The sequence below is a fragment of the Callorhinchus milii genome, unplaced genomic scaffold (assembly GCF_018977255.1).
Source record: "Callorhinchus milii isolate IMCB2004 unplaced genomic scaffold, IMCB_Cmil_1.0 Scaffold2, whole genome shotgun sequence".
NCBI lineage: Eukaryota > Metazoa > Chordata > Chondrichthyes > Chimaeriformes > Callorhinchidae > Callorhinchus > Callorhinchus milii.
Window position 1 is genome coordinate 17175688 of NW_024704743.1, and position 26688 is coordinate 17202375.

At 42.8% G+C, this 26688-nt stretch overlaps 1 protein-coding gene across 12 annotated transcripts in view; it reads left to right on the forward strand.

The window, feature by feature from the left end:
• The window catches only part of LOC103181557 (ectonucleoside triphosphate diphosphohydrolase 3), a 29141-nt gene that overhangs the window by 219 nt on the left and 2234 nt on the right, over positions 1–26688 (forward strand). For 2 of the 12 annotated variants that reach the window (XM_007898136.2, XM_007898138.2), the window contains exons 2-9: positions 9740–9856; positions 14987–15111; positions 17388–17505; positions 19172–19322; positions 21129–21288; positions 22925–23152; positions 23757–24029; positions 24133–24243. In XM_007898136.2, the coding sequence (XP_007896327.1) occupies positions 14995–15111; positions 17388–17505; positions 19172–19322; positions 21129–21288; positions 22925–23152; positions 23757–24029; positions 24133–24243 (1158 nt within the window). In that variant the 5' untranslated portion in view covers positions 9740–9856; positions 14987–14994. Of the gene's footprint in view, positions 1–139; positions 163–778; positions 927–4863; positions 4908–8549; positions 8754–9739; positions 9857–14986; positions 15112–17387; positions 17506–19171; positions 19323–21128; positions 21289–22924; positions 23153–23756; positions 24030–24132; positions 24244–26688 lie in introns of those variants that run through there. The other 10 variants (XM_042331680.1, XM_007898139.2, XM_007898137.2 and 7 more) reach the window with 10 other exon arrangements.

Here is a 26688-nt window from a genome sequence, read left to right on the forward strand (position 1 = left end):
CCGCGACGTTAGCCCATCAACCCGAGGCTCCTTATGAAACACACCGCAAACGTGTGGGCGCGGAGTAGGAGCCACAGGCGCGAGGGAGTCGGGGGCAGAGGGCCCGTTCTCTGTGCCACGATCGCCTCATAACTGACGTCCCTCATTCCCGGTACCTTCCCGGTAAACCTCCTTTGCGCCCTCTCCAATGCCTTGACATCCTCCTAAAGTGTGGTGCCCAGAACTGAACACAGTACTCGAGCTGAGGCCTAACCAGTGTTTTATAAAGGTTCATCATAACTTCCTGACTTTTGTATTCTATGCCCCTGTTTATAAAGCCGGTATCTCGTATGCTTTTTTAACAGCTTTATCTACCTGTCCTGCCATCTTCAAAGATTTACTTATATGATCCCCAGGTCTCTCTGTTCCTTCACCCCCTTTAAGATTGTACCATCAGCTTATATTGCCTCTCCTCATTCTTCCTCCAAAATGCATCACTTTGCATTTCTCCACATTAAACTTCATCTGCCACCTGTCTGCCCATTTTACCACTGTTTATGTTCTCTTGCAGTCTGGTACTATCCTCCCCATCTTTTATTACTTTTCCTAGCTTAGTATCATCTGCAACCTCGGAAATTGTACTCCCTATACCCAAGTCCAGGTCATTTATGTGGATCAAAACAGCAGTGGTCCCAATACCGACCCCTGGGGGACACCACTGTATATTTCCCTCCAGTCAGAAAAACAACCGTTCACCACCACTCTCTGCTTTCTGTCTCCCAGCCAGTTCGGTATCCATGCTGCCACTGTCCCTTTAATACCGTGGGCTTCAATTTTACTTACAAGTCTCTCATGTGGCACTTTATCAAACACCTTTTGAAAATCCATATAATCTACATCAACTGCACTACCTTCATCCACTCTTACTTCAAAAAAGCTCTTATCAGGTATGATAGACACAATTTGCCTTTAACAAATCCGTGTTGGCTATCCTGTATTAACCCATATTTTTTCAAAATGAACATTTATTTTGTCCCGGATTATAGTCTTTAGAAGTTTCCTCACTACTAACATTAGGCTGACTGGTCTGTAGTTCCTGGGTTTATCCTTCTGCCTGTTTTTGTACAGGGGAGTAACATTTGCTGTATAGGGGAGTTTGCTGTAATAATTAGATACTTAGTCTATCTGAAGTTGAAGATATACATCAGATTACAACCACATCATAGTAATTCATTGCACTACTTTATAATGGCTGATAATGGATAGCTTTACAATTCAAGAGACGATGAATAAAAGAGAATGAATGAAAGATACCCAATATAAACAAATGGATATAAACGATCTATGAATATTGCTACAGAGGAAGACAAACAAAAAAAACATAATTATGGTCAGAAATCTCCTGCTGCCTTCATTGCTACTGGATGATTTATAGAAGCAATCCATTACCAATAAAACTATTGCTTTGAGCCCTAAAGCACCAAAGTTATACCTTCCAGGAAAGGCTGAACATACTTGGACCTTCTTTTGAAAATAGGAGGATAAGGGGTGACCTGATAGAGATCTTTAAAATGATGAAAGGTTTCGTTAGGGTAGACATAGGAAAGATGGTTCCACTTATGGGGGAGACCAAAACCAGGGGCCATCAATATTAAATAGTCACAAATAGATCAAATAGAAATTTCTTCACACAGAAAGTAGTGGGAATGTGGAACATGCTACCAGAAGGAGTTGTTGAGGCAAATAGCATAGATGTATTTAAGGGAAAGCTAGAGAGGTACATGAGGGAGAAAGGAATAGAAGGTTATGCTTGAAGGCTTAGTTGAGGAAGGGCAGGAGGAGGCTCATGTGGCCGAATTGCCTGTTTCTGTGCTGCATATTTTAATGTATTCTAATGTATAATGCACACTGAGGTCCCCAAGCCTTTCAAGCACCTCTCCCATCCCTACTCGCTCTCCTTCAAAATCCTCCTTGTGTACTGCCCCCCAAACCTCCTAACTCCTTCTTCACGGACATCTCCTCTCTTCTCTCATCCCTGCCCCTCTACACTGAACGCCTGCTCATCATCGGTGATTTCAACCTTCATCTCAACTTCTACTGCCCCACTTCCTCTGACTTCACTGCACTCCTCTCCACCCTAAATTTCACCCTCCATATAAACTCCCCGAACCTGCAACTGTGCCCACCCTCTGGACTTCGTTATCACCCATGGCTTAGATATCTCCAGTCTGTCCATCATGGACATCTCAGACCATTTCCTCGTTTCCCTCTCCTCGCATCCCTCTCCCTTTCATCAAGCCCTCCACCATCCTTTTCCGCCCATGAAAAAGGCTTCCCCCGAGACCCTCACAAATGCCCTCTGATCCTTAGGTCTCCTCTCCCTCTCGCCTTCCACCAACAGCGACCCTGATGCAGCCGTCAAGCTGCTCCACGATTGTCTCTTCTCTATGTTCAACTCCCTTGTCCCTCTGAAATCCAGGACCCCGTCACAGAGAGGATCAACTTCAAGATCCTCACTCTAGTGTTCAAATCCCTCTACGCCTTGGCACTTTCCTATCTCTCCAACCTCATCCCTCCCCACAACTGTCTCCAAATCCCCCCGCTCCCCCTGGTACAAGAGCCATCTCTGCTCCCTGAAATCACAAACCCGGTTGTTCGAGCGCAGTTGGCAGAAAACCAGCCTCACAGTTCACCACCAGCTGTGGTTCGCGTACCCTCACATCTCCCTCTCGCAAGCAAAAACTGCACACTGCTCAAAGTTCATTCTGGAGGCCAAAAATAACTCCAAAATCCTATTCTCCACCACCCAGCACCTCCTCCATGCGCCCCCTCAAGCACCTCCAATCATCACATCAAACGGCATGTGTGAAGAGTTCATGGTCTTCCTTATCTGTAAAATAGAAAACATCCACCTGGTAGCATCATCCTCCTGCCCTATGTCCCCTACCCCACGACAAATATGACAATAACAAGTCCATATAAGGAACTGGTGATCACAAGAGTGGAGAAGTTATATGGCCTTGTGACCCCGAGTCATGTGGTTTTTATCTTATAATGGCTGTGCAGTATCGCTCAAAAACAAGATAAGGAACAAACACGTGAGGAACATCTAATTTGGGAGGGAAAATACATATGATAAAGGGGCAATGCTTGTTGCAAAGTAAAATATGATTTAACACTATAAAGGGTGAACCAAAAATTAGAATCAACGCAGTAGTTCGAGAAGGGACAAAGCGGAAGGAGACGCAGCTCCAGGTGCCGAGGGGTCACTGCACTCCTCTCCACCCTAAGTATGCCCAGGGTCCAAGAACCGGGTAATATGGTCTTGATTCTGTAATTATTGCTTGCAATACATGTTGTATGATGATTCTGCTTATATTACAATAAACCTTCATTACACCCACTTGGGATTGTCAGGTTGTTCATTGATTACGATACGATGAGGGAAGTCTTTCTAAGTACCAACACTCTTCTCAGGATCAGTCCCACTCCCCCTCAAAACTGCCATCATCACCCGCCTCCTTAAAAAGCTACTCTCAACCCCTCCAACCTCGGGCACTACCACCCTATCTCAATCCTGCCCTTCCTGGCCTAAGCTTTGGAACACGTTGTTGCCAACCAACTTCGCGCACACCTCTCCCTCTACTCCCTACTCGAACCCCTCCAGTCCGGTTTCCGCCCTGCCCACAGACAGCACTCGTGAAAGTCACAAATGATGTCCTTTCTATCTGTGACCAGAGTTCTCTCTGCTTCCTCGTCCTCCTGGACCTCTCCACCACATTCGATCATGCCATTCTCCATTCCCTCCTCCATCGTCCAAAGCAGTGGGACCGCACTCGTTTGGTTCGAGTCCTACCTTACAAACTGCCAGCACTACATTTCTGCAAATGTTTTTTCTTCTCACCCCGCCGATCACCTGTGTAGTACCCCAAGGCTACATCCCTGGACCCCTTCTCTTCCTCTGCTCTCTCTTGGTGATGTCATCCGCAGAAACGGAGCTAACTTCCACATGCATGCGGATGACACTCAACTCTATTTCTCATTCCCACATGAAACCGACCACCTGCTCCCTCGACACCATCCCTACCCCTCCTTACCTTCCAGCTCCACCTCCATGTCTACTCACAGACATCATAAACCTCTCCCTGTCCACTGAGTTGGGATTTCCGATCCCGTAGTTTGAAATATGACTCGACAATCCAAATATGGTGTAGCAAGGTTTAGTATGAACAGAGTGAACACAACATGCATTAACAAGTTACTACAAATGTCTAACAAATTATACTACCAGTCTTTGAAGACAGTCACACAACGTCACGGAACACCTTCCTTGTGATTCTTAAGGGGACCTCTCCACACTGGTCTCTCTCTCTCTCTCTGGAGCCTTCCTGTTCTTCTAACAGCTCTCACCTAGAGTGCCATAGTTATACTCTTTCTCCAAGTGTCCTTTCTAGGGCCCCTCTACCCACTTCTGATACTGTCACTTACTCAGGTTAATCAATCATTTGGCTTGGTGCCTGACTGAGTCTGCACGAGGTCTTCCCTTTGTCCTGTCTAAATTAGGAGATTGATCAGTTTAGGGTTGTATCTGGTGCTTGTTATTTTGTTATGTGGGATCATTAGTATATTCCTTTTAAGTGACTGTTTATTTCTTATCAGTATCCCAGGATGGTACCAAGGCCCTCTAGTTTAAACAACTTGCTCATTAGTTGCTATTCTTGAGGGTTGCCTTTTGTCGTTTGGCAGACCCTGTCAGAATCTAGCGACTTATTGCTAAGTCAAGATCCTGTGTCGACCGGTACTTTGGACCGTTACCTCTGTGGGCTTGTTGTTATTTACTGATAAGTGGTGACCCGATGCCCTTTTTCAAAGCTGTCTTGTTATTCTTTCAGAAACCGAGAAAAACAGATGTCTCCTATCCCATGACCGTCAGTACTTTCTCCATTCTACATTTGTTTAATGTTCATTATTATTAGACTACAACTTGTATAATCTAACAACTGGTACTGTTCCCACCCCATTAAAAGCAGTCGTCATCACTCCTATCCTTAAAACACCCTCCCTGGACCCATCACTGCTCTCAAATTACCACCCCATCTCCAACCTCCCCTTTCTTCTCAAGGTCCTGGAAAGAGTTGTTGTTTCCCAGCTTTGCTCCTTCCTCTCCCGACACTCCCTTCACGAACCCCTCCAATCAGGTTTCCGTGCCGCCCACAGCACAAAGTGACAAATGACATTCTGTCCATCTGCGACCAGGGATCCCTCTGCCTCCTCGTCCTCGACCTCTTTACTGCCTTCAACACCATTGACCAGTATCCTCCTCCACCCCCTCTCATCTCTCACCTCAATCTTCACAGCTCTGGCCTTGACTGGTTCAGATCACACCTCTCACACCAACTCATCTTCATTTCCGCAAATGGTTTCTCCTCTAGCCCCCGCATCGTCTCGTGCTGCGTTCCTCAGGGCTCTCTCTGTCCTTGGCCCTACACCTCAGGGGCTGACAGCATCACTATCCATGGATGCACACTTCACCTTAATAAGCCAGTCCAGAGCCTTGGCGTTTTGTTTGACCCTAAATTATCCTTTCTACCCCACATCCGTGCCATGAACCCCTCTGCCTTTCTCAACCTCCGCAACATTGTCCGGTTCCACCACTGTCTTTCATTGTAGGCCTCTGAAACCCTCATACACGCATTCATAACATCCAGGCTTGACTATGCAAACTCCTTGCTTGTCGGCCTCCCCAACTCCTCCCTCCACAGGCTGCAGATCATCCAGAACTCTGCAGCCCATGTCCTCTCCCGCACCAGGCTCCGTGACCCTATCACCCCCATTCTCGCTTGACTCCACTGGCTTCCCATTACACAGCGGATACAGTTCAAGATCCTGGTTCTCACCTTCAAAGCCCTTCATGGTCTTGCTCCCCCCTACCTCTGCGACTTCCTAACCCCCTACCATCCTTTCTGTTCCCTCCGTTCAGCAGGCTCCGGCCTGCTTCACTTCCCCCACCTTGCCCACCCCACCATTGGCGGACGCGCCTTCTGCCACTCTGTCCCCACCCTCTGGAACTCCATCCTGCAGTCCTTCCACCTTGCCCCCTCCCTTGCCTCCTTCAAGACCCATCTCAAGACCCTCCTCTTCAACCGTGCTTTTGATCACTCTGCTTTCCGAAACTCTGACTGTCCAAGCACCTTGGGACATCCTCCCGATGTGAAAGGCGCTTTACAAATGTAATTTAGTTGTTGTTGTTGATAGCAAGGCTTAAAGGGTTAAATTATGAGGACAGGTTAAATAAACCTGTTTCCTTGAGTTCAGAAGGTTGAGGAGTGATCTAATTGAGATATTTAAAATATAAAGAGATTCATTTAGAGTAGATACAGATAAACTATTTCCTCTGGTGGGTGAATCCAGAACAAGGGGACATAATCTTAAAATTAGAGCTAGGCCATTTAGGAGTAAAATTTTTACCCAAAGAGTAGTGGAATTCTGGAACTCTTTCCCCAAAAGGTTGTGGATTCTGGATCCATTCACGTTTTCAAGGCGGAGGTACATAGATATTTGTTAGGTCAGGGTATTAAGTAATATGGGGCAAGAGCAGGTAACTGGACTTGGGGTACAGATCAGCCATAATCTTATAAAATGTAGGAAGAGGCTCAAGGGTCTGAATAGCCTACCCTTGTTTCTGTGTTTCTATTTTTTCTATATTATACAGTGTGTCACACATTTTTCCAGTCTATGAGTAAGATCTTCCTTTTTGATCGTGCTTAAGGTCACCTTCCCCCCGTTCCTCTTCCCATGGCTCGTTGTCAGACTCCACCACTGTGAAGCGCTCCGGGACACTACACCACGTAAAGGGTGCTATATAAATATAAAGTTTTTTGTTGTTGTGGTTGTTGTACTTTACATTTACCAATGTTAAACTTCACTTGGAATGTATCTTGCTGAGCCTAATGCACAACCAATCTAAATTATTTTGCAATCCTCTTGCTCCAAAGTTATTTTTGTTGCTCTCTCTATTTTCGTGTTGTCAATTATTTTTGGAAAGTGAGTCTCTGACACATAATAATACTTACACTTGGTATAGAGTCTACTCTATACCAAGTACTGACTCAAAGTGCTTTACGGGATATACTGTAAAGTGGTATGTGTGTATTGGGTAAATGCATAAGCCAATTTTGCATAGATCAATAATAATCCTATTAATCCTTGCAATTGGTTTAGTGACTTTCACCGGTCGCCCTCCCACCTCTCTGCCTTCCCTCACCCCTACCCCACCCCTTCCCAATGCTCGGGTCCTGACCCCTGACTGTCCAGCGCCTTGGGACATCCTCCCGACGTGAAAGGCGCTCTATAAATGTAATTTTGTTGTTCTTGTTGTTGTTTCATGTTAAGAGGACATTCCAAAGCTTTTCACAGGATTTACTGTGCAGTGATTGTGTATTTGTAGGCAAATTTGGAAGCCCAATTGTACACAGCAATGTCCCACACACAGCCATGAAATAAATGACCAAATATACTTGGGGATTAATAGCCAGAATATCGGGAGAAACTCCCTTCTCTTTTCAAATAATACCATGGGATCCTTATTGTACACTTAGCAGGCAGATGGAATCTCAGTTTAACATCTGACAATAAAGCACACCCTGAGGACGGCATGATTATTATATTATTAGTGTCAGCTCGGGCTATGCGAGTTCAATAATAAATAATAATCCTTGCATTTCATACAGCGCTTTACACGTCATTGAGGCGTCTCAAAGCGCTTCACAGAATATACCGTAAAGTGGATTGACTACATTTTGTGGGCAAAATGCACAATTGCACACAGCAGTGGATTGAATGACTAAATTATTATTATTATTTGAAGGGATTATTACTCCCAGAAAGCAATCCGCCAACCGACTCGCACCGGGTTCCTACTTACTGCTGAGTAATTAGAGGCATGTGGAGTAATGAAACTTGCCTGAGGTTTTACCCCGCATGGGAATCGCACCCAGGTCCTCGCTTGCGAGGCGAGCGCTCTACCCAATTCGCTACAGGATTCCTGATCTACCCTCGGATTAAATGGTTTGATATGAATGGTCACCGGAAACATTGTGGGATAAACCAAATGACTCGTATATCTGATTTTAAATGACCCGATCTACATTCTCAGATTAGACGTGCAATTGCTTTGGGATTCCTAAATTCTATTCCGCACAGCAAATTATTCAATTGTCCGGTATTCAATCAACCGAATTTCACTGTAGCGGTACAAGTCTAATTCTGTTGTCGTCGTCGTTGTTGTTGTTGTTGTAGTAACAGCGCCTTGGGACGTCCTCCTGACGTGAAAGGCGCTTTATAAATGGAATCTTGTTGTTGTTGTTGTTGTAGTAAAACAAACAAATCTGATTGGGTGTGAAGCTCCCGGGGGTTTTGCCCAAGTGCTGTCTCCTGTGACTCTGCTGTCACAGGGCTGTGTGTGGGGCTGAGGTGAGAGTGGGTGGGGTGGGGGGGTGGTGCGGGGGGGGGGGGGGGGGGGGTCACTCTTGCTCTCTTTCTCTCTCTCGTTTGGCCGCTGATCTTTGGCGCAGGAGGAGTGCTGGTCCTCCGGCTGCGTTGGACGGTGGGACACAGGCCGTGACGCTCACCCGCACTCGCTCGGTGTCTGACAACAACAACAACTACTACTACCACCACTACTACTACTTGCATCCGTTTAGCGCCCTTCGCTCGGGAGCAGCAGCTTGTGGAGCTCAACCGGGCAGAGCTCAACGCCGAGCCAGCGGGAGAGAGTAAGCGCAGTGGAAGAGGAAGGTCTTCAGGTGTCTGCCCTCTGAATGAGGGGACGGAGGCGGCCAGGCAGAGTTTCAAAGTTTCGGGCGTAGCGGCTGAAAGCACGTGCGCCGATGGTGGAGAGATGGGGATAATAATAACAATACAAATAATAATAATAATAATCCTTCCATTTGATATGAGGCCTCATCACATCGATGTCTCAAAGCAGTTCTTTATGGAGTGTCCCACAAGGAACAATGAGAAGAGCAGCCAAATTAATTTGAATTTGGGGACACATTTGGATTAGGAGAAGAAGATGAACCAGGAGAAAGACTCCCAAGTTTTCTTTGAAATGGAAATGGCAGGGTGGGCCCTCTACATGTACCTTAATCAGTGGAGTCCTGTAGCTCAGTGGTTAGAGCACTCGCTTTGCAAGTGAGAGACCTGAGTTCAATTCCAGGCGGAGGGCGAAACCTTGGGCAAGTTTCCTTACTCCACACAGAGCCTAATAATAATCCCTCCAAAACAAAACAATAATAAATTGGTCATTTTCAATCCACGACTGTTTGTGGGACATTGCTGTGCGCAATTGGCTGCCGCGTTCGCCCACAAATATACAGTCAATTCACTTTACAGTATATTCTGTGAAGCGCTTTGGGACGTCTAGAAGACGTGAAAAGCGCTATATCAAATGCAAGGATTATTATTATTAATCACATGTCAGGTGGAACCTAACATCTTAACACAGTGAAAAAATAGGATGATGACTCCATCCCAGAGTCCCTCCAACTCGCTCTCTCACTCACCACTTTTAAGGGTCCGTCTCAAGTCCTTCCTCTTTGACTGCACCTACGGTCATCTTTCATCTCTCCACCCGCTCCTCCCACCCCCAGCTCAGGTGCCAAAGCAGGACTGGCAAGGGCCTTAGGACAGATTGCCACTGTTTAAAGTGCTGTATAAAAGTAAGTTTGTATTGTACATTATATATAACTTTGTTCTGCAGGGGAATAGCCACTAATCTGCATTTCACAAACGACAAGTGGAAACAACTGAGGAAAAAATCGGAAGGAAGCAAAATCAGGATCACAAAGACTTGACACTTCTGCTCTGAGATTCCTAGGTATCTTTAAAGTCTGCTTTTACCCAGTTTCACTATAAATACATGAATGTTTTAGCGAACGTTTCTTAAAAATCTATAAACACGGTTGAAGAGGAAGGTACCTGAAGATGGGAAAGAATACGCTACCTGAAGATGGGAAAGAATGGGGAAAGGTGGAGGGTTAGAGGGAGAGTGTTCCAGAGTTTCGGGGCCACCAACAGTGGAACGGAGAGCACGAAGGACAAGCAGGAGGCTTTGGTATGACCTCAGTGTGATTTAGGAGTCTTTTTGGTGTTGAACTATGTTACTTCGCACCCGAATTGGTTACGTTTGTTACTAGTGATCCGCGAGTGAAAGCTGTTTGGAGTTGGACTGTTGAGTTCTCTGATCAGTTCCCTTCAACAATGAGCAGAAAATCAGTGATAGATATTTTTCACCACAAAACATATCTGTTTTATTCTCCATCAAATTATTTTCCCCCTTGATTTTCCCTTTTTCTACAGAAGAAACCCGAAAATTATACTTTCAAAAATAAATTAGAAAAGTTAACTTATTCAGGGTACACATTCTTTCTTAATGGAGTATTCAAAACAACAGACAGCCATCTTAGTGTAGAAAGAGGCTGCCCTCTGCCATATTGAGGGAAGTCACGTCATTTCATATTCAATGTGTTTTATTTCTGCACATAGTGAGTGGAGAATTCTGAAGTATAGCATTAAATCGGAAGTTGTCTTTCTGCTGTTCTTAAAAGAGTTTATAATTAATTAATTATCCTTATAGTGGGTTGGTAATCCGAGGACACCGGTTTAAAATAGTTGTTAGAAGAAACAGGGGAGGTGAGGAGAAATTTTTTCACACCGTGAGTTGTTCGGATCTGGAATGCATTGCTTGAAAGGGGTTGGAAGCCGATTCGATAACGACTTTTAAGAGAAAAGTAAATAATTATATGGGGAGGACAAGTTTGCAGGGCCGTGGGGAGAGACTGTGTGGAGTGGGATTGAATTGGATAGCTCTTTTCAAAGAGCTGGTATAGACACGATGGGCCGAATGGCCTCCTTCTGTGCTGTATAATTCTATGATTCTATGAAGTGCCCTTTATATTGGGAGGTTGTCTCACAGTGCTTCACAGGGTATACTGAAGTCCAGTGATTGTGTATTTTGTGGGAGATTGCGGCTGCCATTTTGCACAGGGGGGGGACAAGACTCTGGAGGGATTTGCAGTGTCAAAACAGTGTGAGGCAGCTATAAATAAGGCAAAAAGGATTCTGGGCTATATTGCCAAATCTTGGGGTTCAAATCCCTAGATGGAGTACTCGAGCTGCAGTGTGCTGGTGAGGTAGGACATAGAGTACTGCATACAGCATAACAACAACTTGCATTTATTAAGCATCCTTCCCAAAGGGTAGTGGCCCAAGCCCTATAGGTGCTGTAAAGTAGAACAATGAGAACAGTTATAATCCTTACATTTGATACAGCGTCTCTCACGTCGAGAGGATGCCTCAATGCCTCAATTTAACATCTCATCTGAAGGGCAGCACCTCCATCAATGCAATCCACCCCCAGCACTGCATTGGCTTGTCAGCATTTACTGTGAGTTTCAAGTCCCAACTTGGAGTTGGAACCCACAACCTTCAGACTCAGAGGTGAGTCTACCGACTGAGCCAGGCTGACTCATCTAGATGATACGAAGCGTTAGAGGAATGAGTCATGAGAAACAATTGGATAAGGTATGGTTCTTCAGTCTTCAAAGCAGAAGTGTCAAAGAGGATTTCCGGGCAGGCCAAAACCTTAGGCAAGTTTCCTTATTCCATATGCCTATTTTTATCTCGCGTTAAGTAGGAATCCGATTGTTAGTCAATTGACGGATCGCTTTTCCAGGAGTAAATAATCCCTTCAAAATAATAGTAATAATAATTTGGTCACTCAATCCTCGACTGTTTGTGGGACACTTCTTTGCACAATTGGCTGCCACGTTTCACCCACAAAATATACATTCAATTCACTTTACAGTATATTTTTGTGTAGCGCTTTGAGATGTCTTGAAGACGTGATAAGACACTATAGCAAATGCAACTGTTATTATTTTTATTATTTCTTTATCCAAATTAATTTTGTGAACATTAGGAGCAATTTTGTGTGGAGAATGCTTCGTTATACAGTTGAATAGTAGCTTTCATATGCATAATTAGCATGAATTTCTTTCTAGACTCAAGAATAGAATTTGTTCTTGAAACCTGATATTTTCACTTCCTTCAAGCCATTATGCCTCATCAAATGCTTTGGATTGTTTGTAAGATTTATTCTACAACAACAACTTGTATTTATCATCGAGTTCTTTATGAAGGATAACTTCTCAGAATGCTTCACTGAGATGGGTTTGTCCACCAAGCAAGAGAGAGGGAGGAGGCTAAAGCATTTTCAAAGAGGTAGGATTTGAGGCAGGACTTAAAAGACCGAAAGAGAGTAGATGAGATGGAGTGGAAAAGAGAAGTAGTTCCAGATGTTAGGGCTGTAGGAACTGAAGGGAGCATGTGAAAGATTAGGTTAGGAGATCAGAGAGATAAGGGGATGCCAAAGATTGGATTGATTTGTAGGGGAGGGTGAGGAGCTTGAAATCAATCCATTGGGAGACAGTAGAGACTACCAAGGCCTGGGATGATGGTTGTGTGGAGTTTGGTCTGGGTGAGGATGCAGGCGGTGAAGTTTTGGATAAGTTGCAGCTAGTGATTGGTGTTGATAGGGAGACCATTGAGGAGCATATTGGCAAATACTAAGCGGGATGTGCCGATATTTATATTCTTTATAAATGGAATCTTGTTGTTGTTGTTGTTGAGATAGGATGTGGGTAAGTGTTTCAGCAGAATTGCATGTGAGATAGGGCAGAGATGGGCAATGTGATGGATATGAAGAAATACAGTCTTGGTGACGGACTGGATTTGAGGGAGAAAGGATAACTGGAAATTGGTGTATGCCAAGGTTTTTTTTTTGCACACTAGTTTGGAGCTTTTGAGAGAAAGGCCAGGGAGGTTTAGGAGTTAGGAATCAGAAAAGAGGTGCAGTTGGCAAGAGCTGAGGGCTTCTGTCTTATTCATATTAAGTTGAAGGAAGTTTTGGTTCGCCCAGGTCTTCATGTCTGACAGACAGATAGAGAGAACATCAGTAGACCTGGAGTTGAGTTGAAGTGGAAAAGTAGATTTGGGTGTAGTAATTACAGATGTGGAAGTTAATCCCATGTCTGTGGATGATATTGTCAAACGGGAGCATGTAGATGAGGAAACAGAGTGCCAAGGTTAGCCTCCTGAGGTACACTGTAGATGACCATTCGGGGTGAGGAGGGGGTGAGGGGTTCTTTGGGGTGGGGGGGAGGAAGGAAGGAAAGACAAAGTGGAGGCTATGATCAGGTAAGAATGGAATCAAGAGAGCGCGGTCCCACGTTGATGGATGATGCAAAAAGGTGATTGAGCAGGATGGAATGATGGAGTTCTGAGACTCTACTGTTTAATATTATTAGTGGATTTTGTTTCTCGTGTTATGTTATTTATTGGCTCTGTATTATGTCCACTCCCTTACCTATCTATATCCCTTTACAAATTTCTGCTCTTAATAAATGTATCTCCTAGGCTAGTGGCATATGCATATGTGAATTATACTTGGACTTAGTCCTCTCTATTCCTATTTCTCCCATGCTTGACATCCAACCCCATATTTGCGAACACTCCAGAATATTATTACATTAGCCAAGTTTCCTTACTGCACAAGCTTCTGTTTACCCAACAGTAGGAAGGAACCCAATTGTTGTTTATTACATTGCTTTTCCGGGGGTAATACTGTACCAAAAAATAACAAATAAAAATAATAATAACTTGATCGCTCAATCCACGACTGTTTGTGGGACACTGCCGTGTACAATTGGCTTCCGCGTTTCTCCCACAAAATATACACTTTACAGTGTATTCTGTGAAGCACTTTGAGACGCTATATCAAGTGCTATATGAATTGCAAGGATTATTATTATCCTATGTGAATGGTGTAATATAACTGCAACAACAACAAAGTTACATTTGTATAGCGCCTTTCATGTTGGGAAGACGTCCTAAGGTGCTGGACAATCAGTGTTTCAGACCCGAGCTGGGGGTTGGGATCGGGGAGGGTGGAGGGCAGGCGGCGAAGGAGAGTGACTAAAGGCACGTTCAAAAGGTAAGGTCTTCAGTTAGGTCTTGAAGGAGGCGGAGGGATTGCGGGATGGAGTTCCAGAGAGTGGGGGCAGAGTGGCTGAAGGCCCACTTGTCAATGGTGGGGAGGGCGGTGGGGGATGTGAAGCAGACCAGAGCCTGATGAGTGGATGGACCAGGCAGGTTGCTTCGGGGTTAGCAGGTCATAGATGTAGTGGGGAGCAAGGCCATGGAGGACTTTGAAAGTGAGGACCAAGATCTTGAACTGAATCTTCTGTGCGATGGGAAGTCAGTAGAGTCGGATGAGAAGGGAGGTCACAGAGCCGGTGCGGGAGAGGACACAGGCTGCAGAGTTCTGGATGATCTGCAGCCTATGGAGGGAGGAGTTGGTGAGGCTGACAAACAGTGAGTTTGAGTAATTGAGCCTGTGTGTTATGAATGCATGTATGAGGGTCTCGGCAGCCTATAGTGTGAGTCAGTGGTGGAGCCGGGCGATGGTGCAGAGGTGGGGAAAGGCAGAACAGGTCACGGCACGGATGTGGGGTAATAATGACAGTTGAAGGTCGAACCTGACTCCAAGGTTCTGTATTGGTTCTGTGAGGTGTAGAGTGCATCTGTGGAGGGAGATGCTGTCAGCGCCTGAGGTATGGAGGCACTGACGGGAGCCAAGCAAGTTGTTGTTGTACAGCCAGGTTATTAATATGATGGGGGTAAGCATTATGATCTGAGGTGTAAATGACACATCAATGAAAATGTCACCATGTTGAGAGCTGAACACAAGAACTGAAGGGATCGCCCCTCCCACCTCCCAGCCCAGTGCAATGATTGAGCCTGAGGCCGGTCCTTCGATCCCTCTTGGATTACCAGTTTAGCTCTGATCAAAAAGATCAGAGCAAGATGTGGTTACCATAAGAACCTAGATAATAATACATCGATTTCGTCAAATGTTTAGTCCATATTCTTTGTGTTTTTTACTCAGGCTTCAGAATGGTAGCTAAGAAATTAATCATAGCTATATCAGTTATGTTCTGCAGTTTGCTTATCATCATATCTGTTTCAATTGCCTTTGCAACCAAAAAGAAAATTCTGTCCTCAGGATTGAAGGTATGTTACTTATTACTGAAATCTACACATTTAATTTCTACATACGTTATATTAACAATTATGACGCCTCCCAACATGAAGGAAGCTATATAAATCTAATCTATCGATGTGATGCCTCACTGCCTTGAGGAATGGGGATAACATTGTAGGAATAAAGAAACCAACTTCCAAAATGACCCATTTACTAAATAGAAAAATGCATATTTGACAACAGTACATAATTATTAAATACAAAATTCAGTAAAGGTAATATATGTGACAATTTGAGGAGTCCTGTCATGCCCGTGTGCAGACATAAGACAGAATTAAAAGGCAACATAAAGACACTGCTTTTTAACTCTTATTTCATGTTACAGCCATTAATGATAATAATCCTACCACGTAATATCGTGTCTTACGTTGGAAAGACATCTCAAATTTGTTATACAATAACAAATTGTATTTACATATAATGTAAATTTGATGGAGAACAGGAGATGATGAGATCACAGATGTGTTGACGAATGCAAGACAAAAAAAGACAATAGTGTGAGATGAAGTGCTGTTCCTCGAGCTTGCATTGTGCTTTGTTGGAACAATGTAGGAGACCCTGGACAAAGAGGTCAGAATGGGAAGGAGAATTAAAATGGCAAGTGACCGGAACCTCAGGGGTGCACTTGCTCGAGCAACAGCACCTCATCTATCTTCTTACAGGCACCTTACAGCCCTCTGGCCTCAACATTGATTTTAACTACTTCAGACCTTAACCACGGCTCCCATCTTCTCTCAGCCTTGCCTCTTCTCTCCCTCTTCTATAACCATTCACACATCCTCTGGTTCGCAGACATATTTTTTCTTTCTCTCATCTCCCACTATTACCTTATTTTGTCTTGCACCATCAACACCTCTGTGATCTATTAATTTCCTGTCCTCAACCTTTTTTTTTCCTTTGACTTTCTTTCCCCGCCCACTTATAATAATAATAATAATAATCCTTGCATTTGATATAGCGCTTTTCACGTCGACTGTATATTTGTGGGCGAACGCGGCAGCCAATGGCGCACAGCAATGTCCCACAAACAGTCTTCTCTGTTTGTCCTTATAAACAGCTCCCTTCCAACATTCCCCAGTTCTGAGGAAAGGTGCAGCCTGACCTGCTGAGTGTTCCCAGAGAGGTCTGTTTTTATTTCAGGGAGATATAGGCAGATTAGTTGATTGAGCAGAGAAATGGTAAGTAGAAATTGGCTGCCGCGTTCACCCACAAATATACAGTCAATTCACTTTACAGTGTGTTCTGTGAAGCACTTTGGGAGTCCTCCCGACGTGAAAAGCGCTATATCAAATGCAAGGATTATTATTATTATTATTAAGTGAAATTTAATGCAGACCTTAAAAAGTTAGGTACAGGGGTATAGGGAAAGCCAAGGGGATTGGGACTGAAAGGATTGCTCTTGAGGGAACATGATAGTTTGAATGGTCTACTTCTGTGCCATAAATTTCTGTGGTGCTCTGGGATCTTTTTTTTGGTCAGCTGAAGAGTATCCAAATCAAACTGAGAATTCCATGCATCCCACGTCTACTTAACAGGCAGATGGGACCTCAGTTTAATCTGTCCTGAAGTACATCAGTGCACTGTAGTGCAGCACTGCACTGGAGTGTCGGCCGAGAATATGAATTCAAAATCCCTAAGTGGGGCTTGATTTGAATGTGAATAATTATCTATTATTATTAATTGAAGGGATATTTAATTCAGTTTCACATTAAACGACAACATTAACAAGTTTCAGCAGTGTTACCCTAGGATTACATTGAAGTTGTAATTTGGGTATTTTGCAAATGGTTTGAAGAGTATTTTTCTGGCAATTGGGAAATTTGAAATAGTGTCAGTATCAGACATCATATCAAACAGTGTGATAGAAGTGCACAGAGTGAACAAATAAGCATTAAGGTCTGAAATTCCGACTAGCTTCAGCTTGTAATAATGTAGTAATTTTTTTATAAATTTAAGATGGAGCTAAATTGTACACAGAATGAGTCCCATAGTGTATTGGTTAGCAAGTGAGAGGACCTGGATTTGAATCCCGGGAGGGTGAAACTTTAGGCAAGTTTCTTTATTCCACACAGTCAATTCACTTTACAATATATTCTGTGAAGCACTTTGAGCCATCTAAACAACTTGATAAGGTGCTATATCAAATGCAAGGATTATTATTCTTATTTAGCATGATGTTGAAATCTGTTTTAATGTTGAAGAAGTTAGCATAATTAATAAAAGCCATTATCTGTCTTCTTTACAGTATGGGATTATTCTTGATGCTGGATCCAGCAGGACAACTGCATTTGTTTACCAGTGGCCAGCAGAAAAGAAGCATAACACTGGTCTGGTGACTGAAAAATATCATTGTAGAATTGAAGGTAGAAAGCTCAAATGTTATTCTCTAAAATTTTAGTCTTCAGGCCACATATAGTACTCAGAATGTTCTGTTATATCTGCAGTTCAAATGTTGTGAACAAGGACCTATTCTCCCTTTGTCAGAAACTATACAGAGCGTTGGAACCTTGGTATAGTACTCTCATCAGTAAGTTTACCAAGCTTGGCGACGTAATCTTACACTGGAGTTTCATTGTCTCCTCACATATAATAGCCCTGAATAGCTCAAGAGGCAAAGGTGGCAGTATATCCTTCCAATGTGAAAGTAGCTCTATTTTACCATATGGCTTTCCACAATCAGCTTGGGCAGTCACCTCATCAAAAAAGTCCATGAGGTTGGTCAAACACGACCTACGCTTTCTGAACCCACGTTCGCTGTCATATATTAGATTATTTTATTCAACTAACCTTGCATTTCCATTGTGATGATTGACTACCTAATGTTTCTAATTATTGAGGTCAGGCTAATGGGTCCATAGATGCCAGCTATAGTTCTGTCAATTTTCTTGAAAATTGGAATAACGTTTGTTTGCTTCCAGGCTGTTGGAATGTCACCAATTGACTCCCTCATGTTGTCTGGTGTGACATTTGCGATCTTCCAATCCATGGGGACTGTTCCAGAATCCAAGGAATTTTGGAAGATCAGACATAAGGCCTCCACTATCTCATAAGCTACCTCTTTTAAAACCCTGGGATGCAAGTCACCTTGGACCATGGCATCTGTCACTTTTTAGTGCTTTTTAGTGCTAAGAGTTTCCCTAGCACCAATTCTCTACTAATGAAAATTTCCCTAAGTTGCTCCCTGTCCTTATCCCCTTGGTGCAACGGACACATTTTTTGCCTTGTCTCTACCTTGGGATACAATACATCCATCCCAGGGGAATTGCTTGAGTTTCAAGGCCCTTTAACCTTTTTGGAACTTTAGTCTTATTTATGTTAACATCCTGGAACTCAAACAATATTTGCTGGATGTTAGCGGCATGGTTTATTGTCCTCCCTGGTAAAAAACCTCCTGGAAGTTGTCATTTAATACTTTGCCACCTCCTGTTTATTCCATTGTTCAACCTTCTTTGAATCCCTTAGACTTTTAATGTCTTCCCTGAATACCCTTTTAGTGTTTAGTCCCAGAGCCTTGGGACGTCCTCCCGATGTGAAAGGTACTATACAAATGTAATTTGTTGTTATAATGATTTATCTAGCTATTCATATACCAAGCTGACTAAAAACACACTTTTTTAAAAAAATTAGTATTACATTGTTGATAAATATGGTCGAGGCAGTTTATGACTAAAGACTGCTTTACAGTTATGATCACCATCATACATACACACACCTAACTCTATGCTCTGGTCCAAAGCCAACTGCAGCCATTGTCTTTTGTCTTGTAGAGCAACTGGAATGTCAGTTTAATTAAAATTTTCGTCTTCTTTAGCCTCTTGTAAGATAATCAGCAGAGGTAAGCATCTCCAAGAGCTAACAGAGAAGGAAACATCTGCCAGTCACTCTAGCTACAACATCATATATCTGTTTCAGATGTCGTTATTATGTTGTTTTTTTAATCATTTTCCTCCTGTTAAGTTTCATTATTCATCATCATTTTTTCATCCATCAATTGACTGACATCATTTGTCTTCCCTTCTCTACCTGCAGGACCCGGCATCGCAACTTACAAAGAAAACCCTAAACAAGCAGCTATTGCAATCCTTGACTGCCTGAATCGCACATTAAAAATAATCCCAAAAGAGCGATATAGCACAACGCAAGTCTGTTTGGCAGCTACAGCAGGAATGCGACTACTAGAGTAAGATTAGGGGTTATTGATGTTTACATTTACACATTGCAACAATATACAGCAGCCTCACTGGGGTAGCTGATAGAGCTACACCTTATCGGTCGGGAGCTCACTGGTTCAAATCCCTAAATTTGCTGGTGTCTGATGAGGCTGCATGGGGAGACGAAACTGGTTGCTGAACATCCCAGGGTTACACAGCGGAAAATCAGCCAGGTTCCTGATTCTGGTCTATCTTCAACACCCTAAATAAATCTCTAAGGCTCTGTTTGTCACAGCCAGGTGAGGAGAAGTCAGGCTTAGCTCCAATGCCCTTGACAGTCTGCCGACATTCACTACCAAAGCTGACGCATGAACCATGATCACTTAGTTAGATATGGTAATGAGAAAAAAATTAGAAAAAAAATTGAACATACTAACATTTAAAAATAAAGTTAAAAATAAAATGTACAGCATATAATAATCTTTGCATTTGATATAGCGCCTTATCATGTTGCTGAGACTTCTTAAAGCGCTTCAGAGGATGTAGAACCATAGAAATTTACAGCACAGAAGAAGGCCTTTCCAACCTCAAGCAATCCTTTCAGTCTTATTTTTCAGTGTGACCTTTCCCCGTATCCTGTAGCTGACTCTTTTTAGTGTATTTGTCTAGTTCCCTCTTGAAGGCCAATATGCATTCTGCCTCAACCTCCACCATTGACAGGTCATTCCATTCCTGACTAATCTATCTATGAAAACAATTCTCCTAATCTCTCCCATTTGCTTGTTTTCTAACTATCCTAAATTGATGCTCTCTAGGTACTGATAATACAGTACTGTAATGTGGTGTGATTTTGTGTTTTGTGTATGAACTGCGCAGCCAATGTGCCCACAGTAATGTACCACAAACAGTGATAGAGTGCATGACCAATTTTGTTTGGGCGATTGTTGTCCAAACTCTTTTTCTCTTTTCAAATAGTGACATGGGTTCTTTAAAGTTCTCCTGAACAGGCAGACAGGCCATGGTTTAATCCAAAGGATGGCACCTCCAACAATTTAGCACAACCCCAGCACTGCATTGGAATGTCAGTCGAGACATTATGAGCTCTAAGTCCTGACTGGGTCTTGAACACAAAGCAGGAACTTGCATTTATATTGTGCTTTTCACATAAATTAAAATGGAATAGAAATGAAATGGATATTATACAGGCAAATATGGCAGTTAATATGACCTAGCAATGTCCAATGAACAATAAACAATAATGAGGTGAATAGCTAATTAATTTGAATTTGGGGGACAAACTTATTATTACAGAATAAATCGTAAATAATTTTACGTTGTCTTTAAAAATCTACTTTTGAAATGTCCTCCTGACATGGAAGGTGCTGTATAATATTATGTGTAAATTGCATTGCGTTTTCTCAAATGAGAGCTGAGATGGGACTCCTCATCTCCCATGAATATTCAAGCACTTGCTGGAGTTCAAGAGGACTGCTTCAGTCTAAAACTGCTCTGTGTAGCTAGCTGGCTTTATCGTAGCCTCTGTCTATACATATTCATTTATTTACCAAGGGTTGGGCAATAAATGTTGGCTTTGCCAGTGTTACCCACAAGCCGAGAAGAGTTTAAAAAAAAGTCTGATTAATTGATTGTGTCCTTAGAAAATCCCTGAATCCGAGATACAGTATGTAGTTTGGGGACACAACATGTCAAGCGACTGCTAGGATGGTAGAAAGATGAACTAGATGGACCTTGGTCTTCTTTCGCCTAGCAAATTCTTATGTAAACCGAGGCTAAAGACGTGATGTTGTTGTCTTATCTCTTCCTGGAATTGTCAGACTGCAGGATAAACCCGCAGCACAGAGAATACTTTCAGAAATCGAAGCTTTATTCAAAACGTTACCATTTAATTTTGGACGTGTTCATATTCTTACTGGGAGAGAAGAAGCAATTTACGCTTGGATCTCAGCAAACTATTTAAAGGGCAATTTAGTAAAGGTAAGTCAAAAGTTATATTTCCTGAAGATTAAAAATTTCAGCTGAACTACATTACCACTTTTTCTCTGCTGGAGTCTGTATATTCTTTTAATTTTAGAATAAAGTTGAGAATATCAGTACCAGTAAGAAATATTCTGGTATTAACCTTTGTACCAGGTACCTAATATTAACCCTCTCCCGCACCAGGCTCCATCACCCCGAACCTCGCCCGACTCCACTGGCTTCCCATCACACAGATCAGTTCAAGATCATGGTCCTCACCTTCGAAGACCTCCATGGCCTTGCTCCCCCCTACCTCTGTGATCTCCAAACCCCCTACCAACCTGCTCACTCACTCTGCTCAGAGGGCTCTGGCCTGCTTCATGTCCCCGCCTCGCCCGCCCCACCATTGCCGGGCGAGCCTTCAGCCACTCTGCCTCCACTCTCTGTATCTCCATACTGCAGTCCATTTACTTTGTACCCTCCCTTGCCTCCTTCAAAACCCATCTCAAGATCCTCCTCTTCAACTTTGCCTTCGATCACCCTCCTTTCCCCCCACGCCCCTTCCTCCATCCTCCTGATCCCCCAGCTCAGGTCCGAAGCACTGACTGTCCAGGGCCTTGGGACATCCTCCCGACGTGAAAGGCACTATACAAATATAATTTTATTGTTGTTGTAAGTGCTGCTCCACTGATCCACCAAAGCACTCTCTGCTCTTCACCAGAACGGCTGCCTGCAATGTTTTAATAGTATGCAAGTTTTAAGAGAATGCGCATATTGTAAACTATTTGAGAACAATGTGAATGCTGCATTCATACTGTAGATTTTAGAATTAATCATGGTGGTCCAACAATACAGCAAGGGAAGGTCAAGGTCCCTTGAGTTCTTACATACTGACGATGACAATGCAGGGTGGATGTTCTCCACTGAGTCAAAGACCAGTACTAACTCCGTACAAATCAAAGCTGTACTACTGTGAAATATTTACACACCACTGCATGTTTGTGGCACACACAATGCTTAAAATGATCCTGGTCCTAACCACCCTTCCTCGTAACCCATCTCAATCTTGCTCTGTGTAAAGATGTCTATCCTGAAATTTAATTTTTGCAATGCATTAGATCTAAATTGCATAATTTGGCTTACGCCCCCCCCCCCCCCCCCCGCAGTCCCTTGAAGCTCTTGGGCCATTTGTCCAATAAACCAGAACTTTTTTTAACTGTTTTATTTTTAATTTTCCAAATATCAGAAACAATGCCCCAAACAGGGAGAGGAGGCTAAGTTATGAAACTAGAATATTTGTAAAGTCAGCAGCTAAAGCCACATATTATTTGTTAAAATATCATCTAATAAAATTTAATTATCAGTATACTAAAAACAGGTAACAACATATTATGGTCTTTAGAGGCTCAGAGGAAATAAAGACTGATGTATCCGCCATGCTTTTGAGGTGAATTAATATAAAACGGTCCACTCTTTACCTGAAGGGCTGAGCTCCAATAGGCCAATCAACCCTTTCAAGGACAAAAGACCTCCAGAGATAAGATAAAAAGTCTTAATTTTAATTGTGAACAAGAAAATATATTTTTATATTTTCATGTTTATGTCATGTGCTGATGGAAGTTAATTTTATTTTCCCCACCATTTTCTTTGGCAGAGAAATAATAAGCAATATAGACATCCTTTTATTGTCAGAACTTCGGGTGCATTGGACTTAGGTGGAGCTTCTACACAAATAGCCTTTACTCCCAGAAGGATTTTAAATAAACTTGCTACCCCAGCCAAAGTTATGTTGTATGGGCACAAATATGTGATCTACACTCAAAGCTTTGAATGTTATGGAAAGGATGAAGCTGAGAGGAGATACCTGGTGAATATTTATCAGGTATTTATCTTCAGAGAAACAGAAATGTCCTTGTCAGTTTTGTAAATGTCATTTATACTGAGCTTGATAGGTTCTGGGCTGGAGTTTCCTGATGTATATGGATGGATATACACGTAATGAGAAAGGTACTATTTCCCAATATTTGCAGATAACAAAGGGTTACCATACACTGTTCACTGGCTGTACTGACATTTTTGCTGGAGGCTTACATTGGAATTTATGTGCTACAATTAATAATATTTTTGCATTTGATTATGGGCTCTATCATGTCGAAACATATCAAAGCACTTCATCCAGTTTTCTTTTGCAAACTGTAGTGGTTGTGTAATTTGAACACAAATACGGAAGTCAATTTGTGCAGTGATTGCTCACAAACATCCATGACCAATTTTAGCCAGGCTACAACTAACCTCTAAACAACTAAACTAATGCACAGTAAACCTAAATTCAATCCATTTTCTGATTGTAGGATTTTGAATATTTTATATTACTGTATTTTGGTTCATATGTTCTTGTTATTCACATCTGCTAATTCTGCACCAATGACGATAACTTTTATTCCTTATATTCTTTTTCACCCAATCTTGTGTTTTTTTCAACTAAGGCTTCAGAAAGCAAGTGGCCTTATCAAAGTCCTTGTTGGCCCTCTGGGTACAATGAGACAGTTTCTATGAAAGATCTATTTGGAAGTTTATGCACTGCATCGAAAAAGCCAGCAAATTACAAGCCTGATGATGAGATAACATTCACTGGAACTGGAAATCCTGCTAAGTGCCAGGAGTTAGTGTATTTATTGTTTGATTTTAAAGCCTGCGCTGGTAAGCACTATTGCTCATTCAGTGGAATCTATCAACCAACAGTCCGTGGAAAATTTATGGTAAATTGCATATGTTTGAAAATCTGAATTTGCTCTATCTGCATGTTGCATTATGAGATTTATTTTGTCAAATTATTGTGTTTTTTTCATCCAAACAATCCAGGCCTTTTCTGCTTTCTATTACACCAAAAGAGCTTTGAAGTTGCCGACTTCATTTACATTGACCACCTTCACTGAGACACTTTGGTCTTTTTGTACCAAAAGCTGGGCTGAGGTAAGCAGCATTACTGGGAATTGTACTCCTAAGTGTGTATTAGGACGTGGAATGCAATGAGTCAATATTGAAATTAAATGAATGAAGTAATATTCTATACGCTCCCTCTTGGGGGATGTCATCCGCAGACATGGGGTACACTTCCACATGTATGCGGACGACACCCAACTCTATTTTTCCACCTCACTTTGCGACCCCAAGTCCTCTGATGTTCTGTCAGCTGCCTGTCAGACCACAGGAGCTGGATGAGCGCAAATTTCCTTCAGCTGAACGTTGGCAAGACAGAAGCCATACTCTTAGGCTCTTCTCAACGTCTAAAATCTCACGGTTCTCACCTCCTCCACCTACCCGACCTCCCGCTAAAACTCTCCGAACTCGTATGCAACCTAGGCGTCAGGTTCGACCCCCAATTATCCTTCCTCCCCCACATCCGGTCCCTCACTAGCACTGCTTTCTTCCACCTCCGACGCATCGCCCGTCTCCGTCAATACCTCTCTCCGAAAACCGCTGAAACCCTGGTCCATGCCTTTGTCACCTCTTGGCTGGACTATTCTAACACCCTCCTCGCCGGCCTCCCATTCACTATCATCCATAAAATCCAGATTATTTAAAACTCTGCCATCCACATTCTCACCCGCACAAAACTCCGCTCTCCGTTTACCCCAGTCCTCGCCAGACTGCACTGGCTGCCTGTCCCAGAGAGGATCGACTTCAAGATCCTCACCCTTGTCTTCAAATCCCTCCACTCCTCTGCAACCCCCAATCTCTCTGACCTCCTCTCTCCACAAAACAGTGCCTGTTGCCTTTGTTCCTCCGAGTCTGGCCTCCTCCTTTCATTATGCCATTATGCCCCAAGGCTCTGGAACTCCCTTCCTCACTCCCTTCACCTCGCCCCCTCTCTTCCTACTTTCAGGTCTCTGCTGAAAGGCTTGACATTCTACCTAATGTGAGATCGTGAGACCATTTTGTCTTAACATTTAAGTTTGCACAAAATTGGGGGAAATTATTCAATTCATTCTTAAATTGGAAGGCAGTTTTCTGCAGTAGTTAAAATGAACCAGTTGCTAAATTAAGATTGGATATCAAACTTTTTTAATTTTTTGCATCATCCTAAATATTAAGACAAAATGGTCTTGCAGACTAAGACTAGGTAAAATTGTGTGTCAGGCTGGTTCAGTTGGTGGCCCTCTCACCTCTGAGTCAGAGGTTATGGGCTTGAACCCCATGTCGGGACTTGAAACTCGAATAGTCTAAGATAACATTCCAATGCAGTGCAGGGGAAGCATTACATTTTTGAAGGTGCCTTTGGATGAGACTTTAAACCAAGGCTTGTCTGCCTGTTCAGGTAGACATTAAAGATCCTATGGCACTATTCAAACAAAGAAGGGAGTTTCTCCCATTGTCCTAGTCAATAATCTCCCAAACAAAATTGGTCACTTACTCCATATTCAAACAAAGAAGGGAGTTTCTCCCATTGTCCTAGTCAATAATCTCCCAAACAAAATTGGTCACTTACTCCACTGTACAAAAAATAATAATAATAATCCTTGCATTTGGTATAGCGATTTACGTCTTCGAGACAACTCAAAGTGCTCTACAGCATACACTGAGATTGACTGGATATTTTGTGGGCGAAACGCAGCAGCGAATTGCATACCAGTGTCCCACAAAATAGTCGAGGATTGATTGACCAAATTCTTCTTATTTATTTATTCGCCCACAAATTTATGGTCAATTCACTTTACAGTCTATTCTGTGAAGCGCTTTGAGGCGTCGAGAAAACGTGAAAAGCGCTATATCAAATGCAAGGATTATTAGGATTATTAGAACTCGTGGAGTCGTGTAGCTCAGTGGTTAGAGCACTCGCTTTGCAAGTGAGAGACCTGAGTTCAATTCCAGGCAGAGGGCGAAACCTTGGGCAAGTTTCCTTACTCCACACGCCTAATAATAATCCCTCGAAAACCAAAAACAATAATAAATTGGTCATTTTCAATCTACGACTGTTTGTGGGACATTGCTGTGTGCAATTGGCTGCCGCGTTCACCCACAAATATACAGTCAATTCACTTTACAGTGTGTTCTGTGAAGCGCTTTGGGACGTCCTCCCGATGTGAAAAGCGCTATATCAAATGCAAGGATTATTATTATTATTATTGTTATTTATTTAGAAAGAATTATTACCCACGGGAAAGCAATCTTACAATCGACTAACAACCGGGTTCCTACTTAGTGCTAGGTAAACAGGCATGTGGAGTAAGGAAACTTTCCCAACGTTCTGCCTTGCCCAGGAATCGAACCCAGGTCTTCTCGCTTGCGAGGCGAGTGCTCTAATCACTAAACTACTGGACTCTACATATGTGAGGGTATTCTTTAGCATTGTTATTAATCTGACCTGGGAATGCTCAGCTATGTGCCTATTACCACCGTGACAATAAATAATGAATG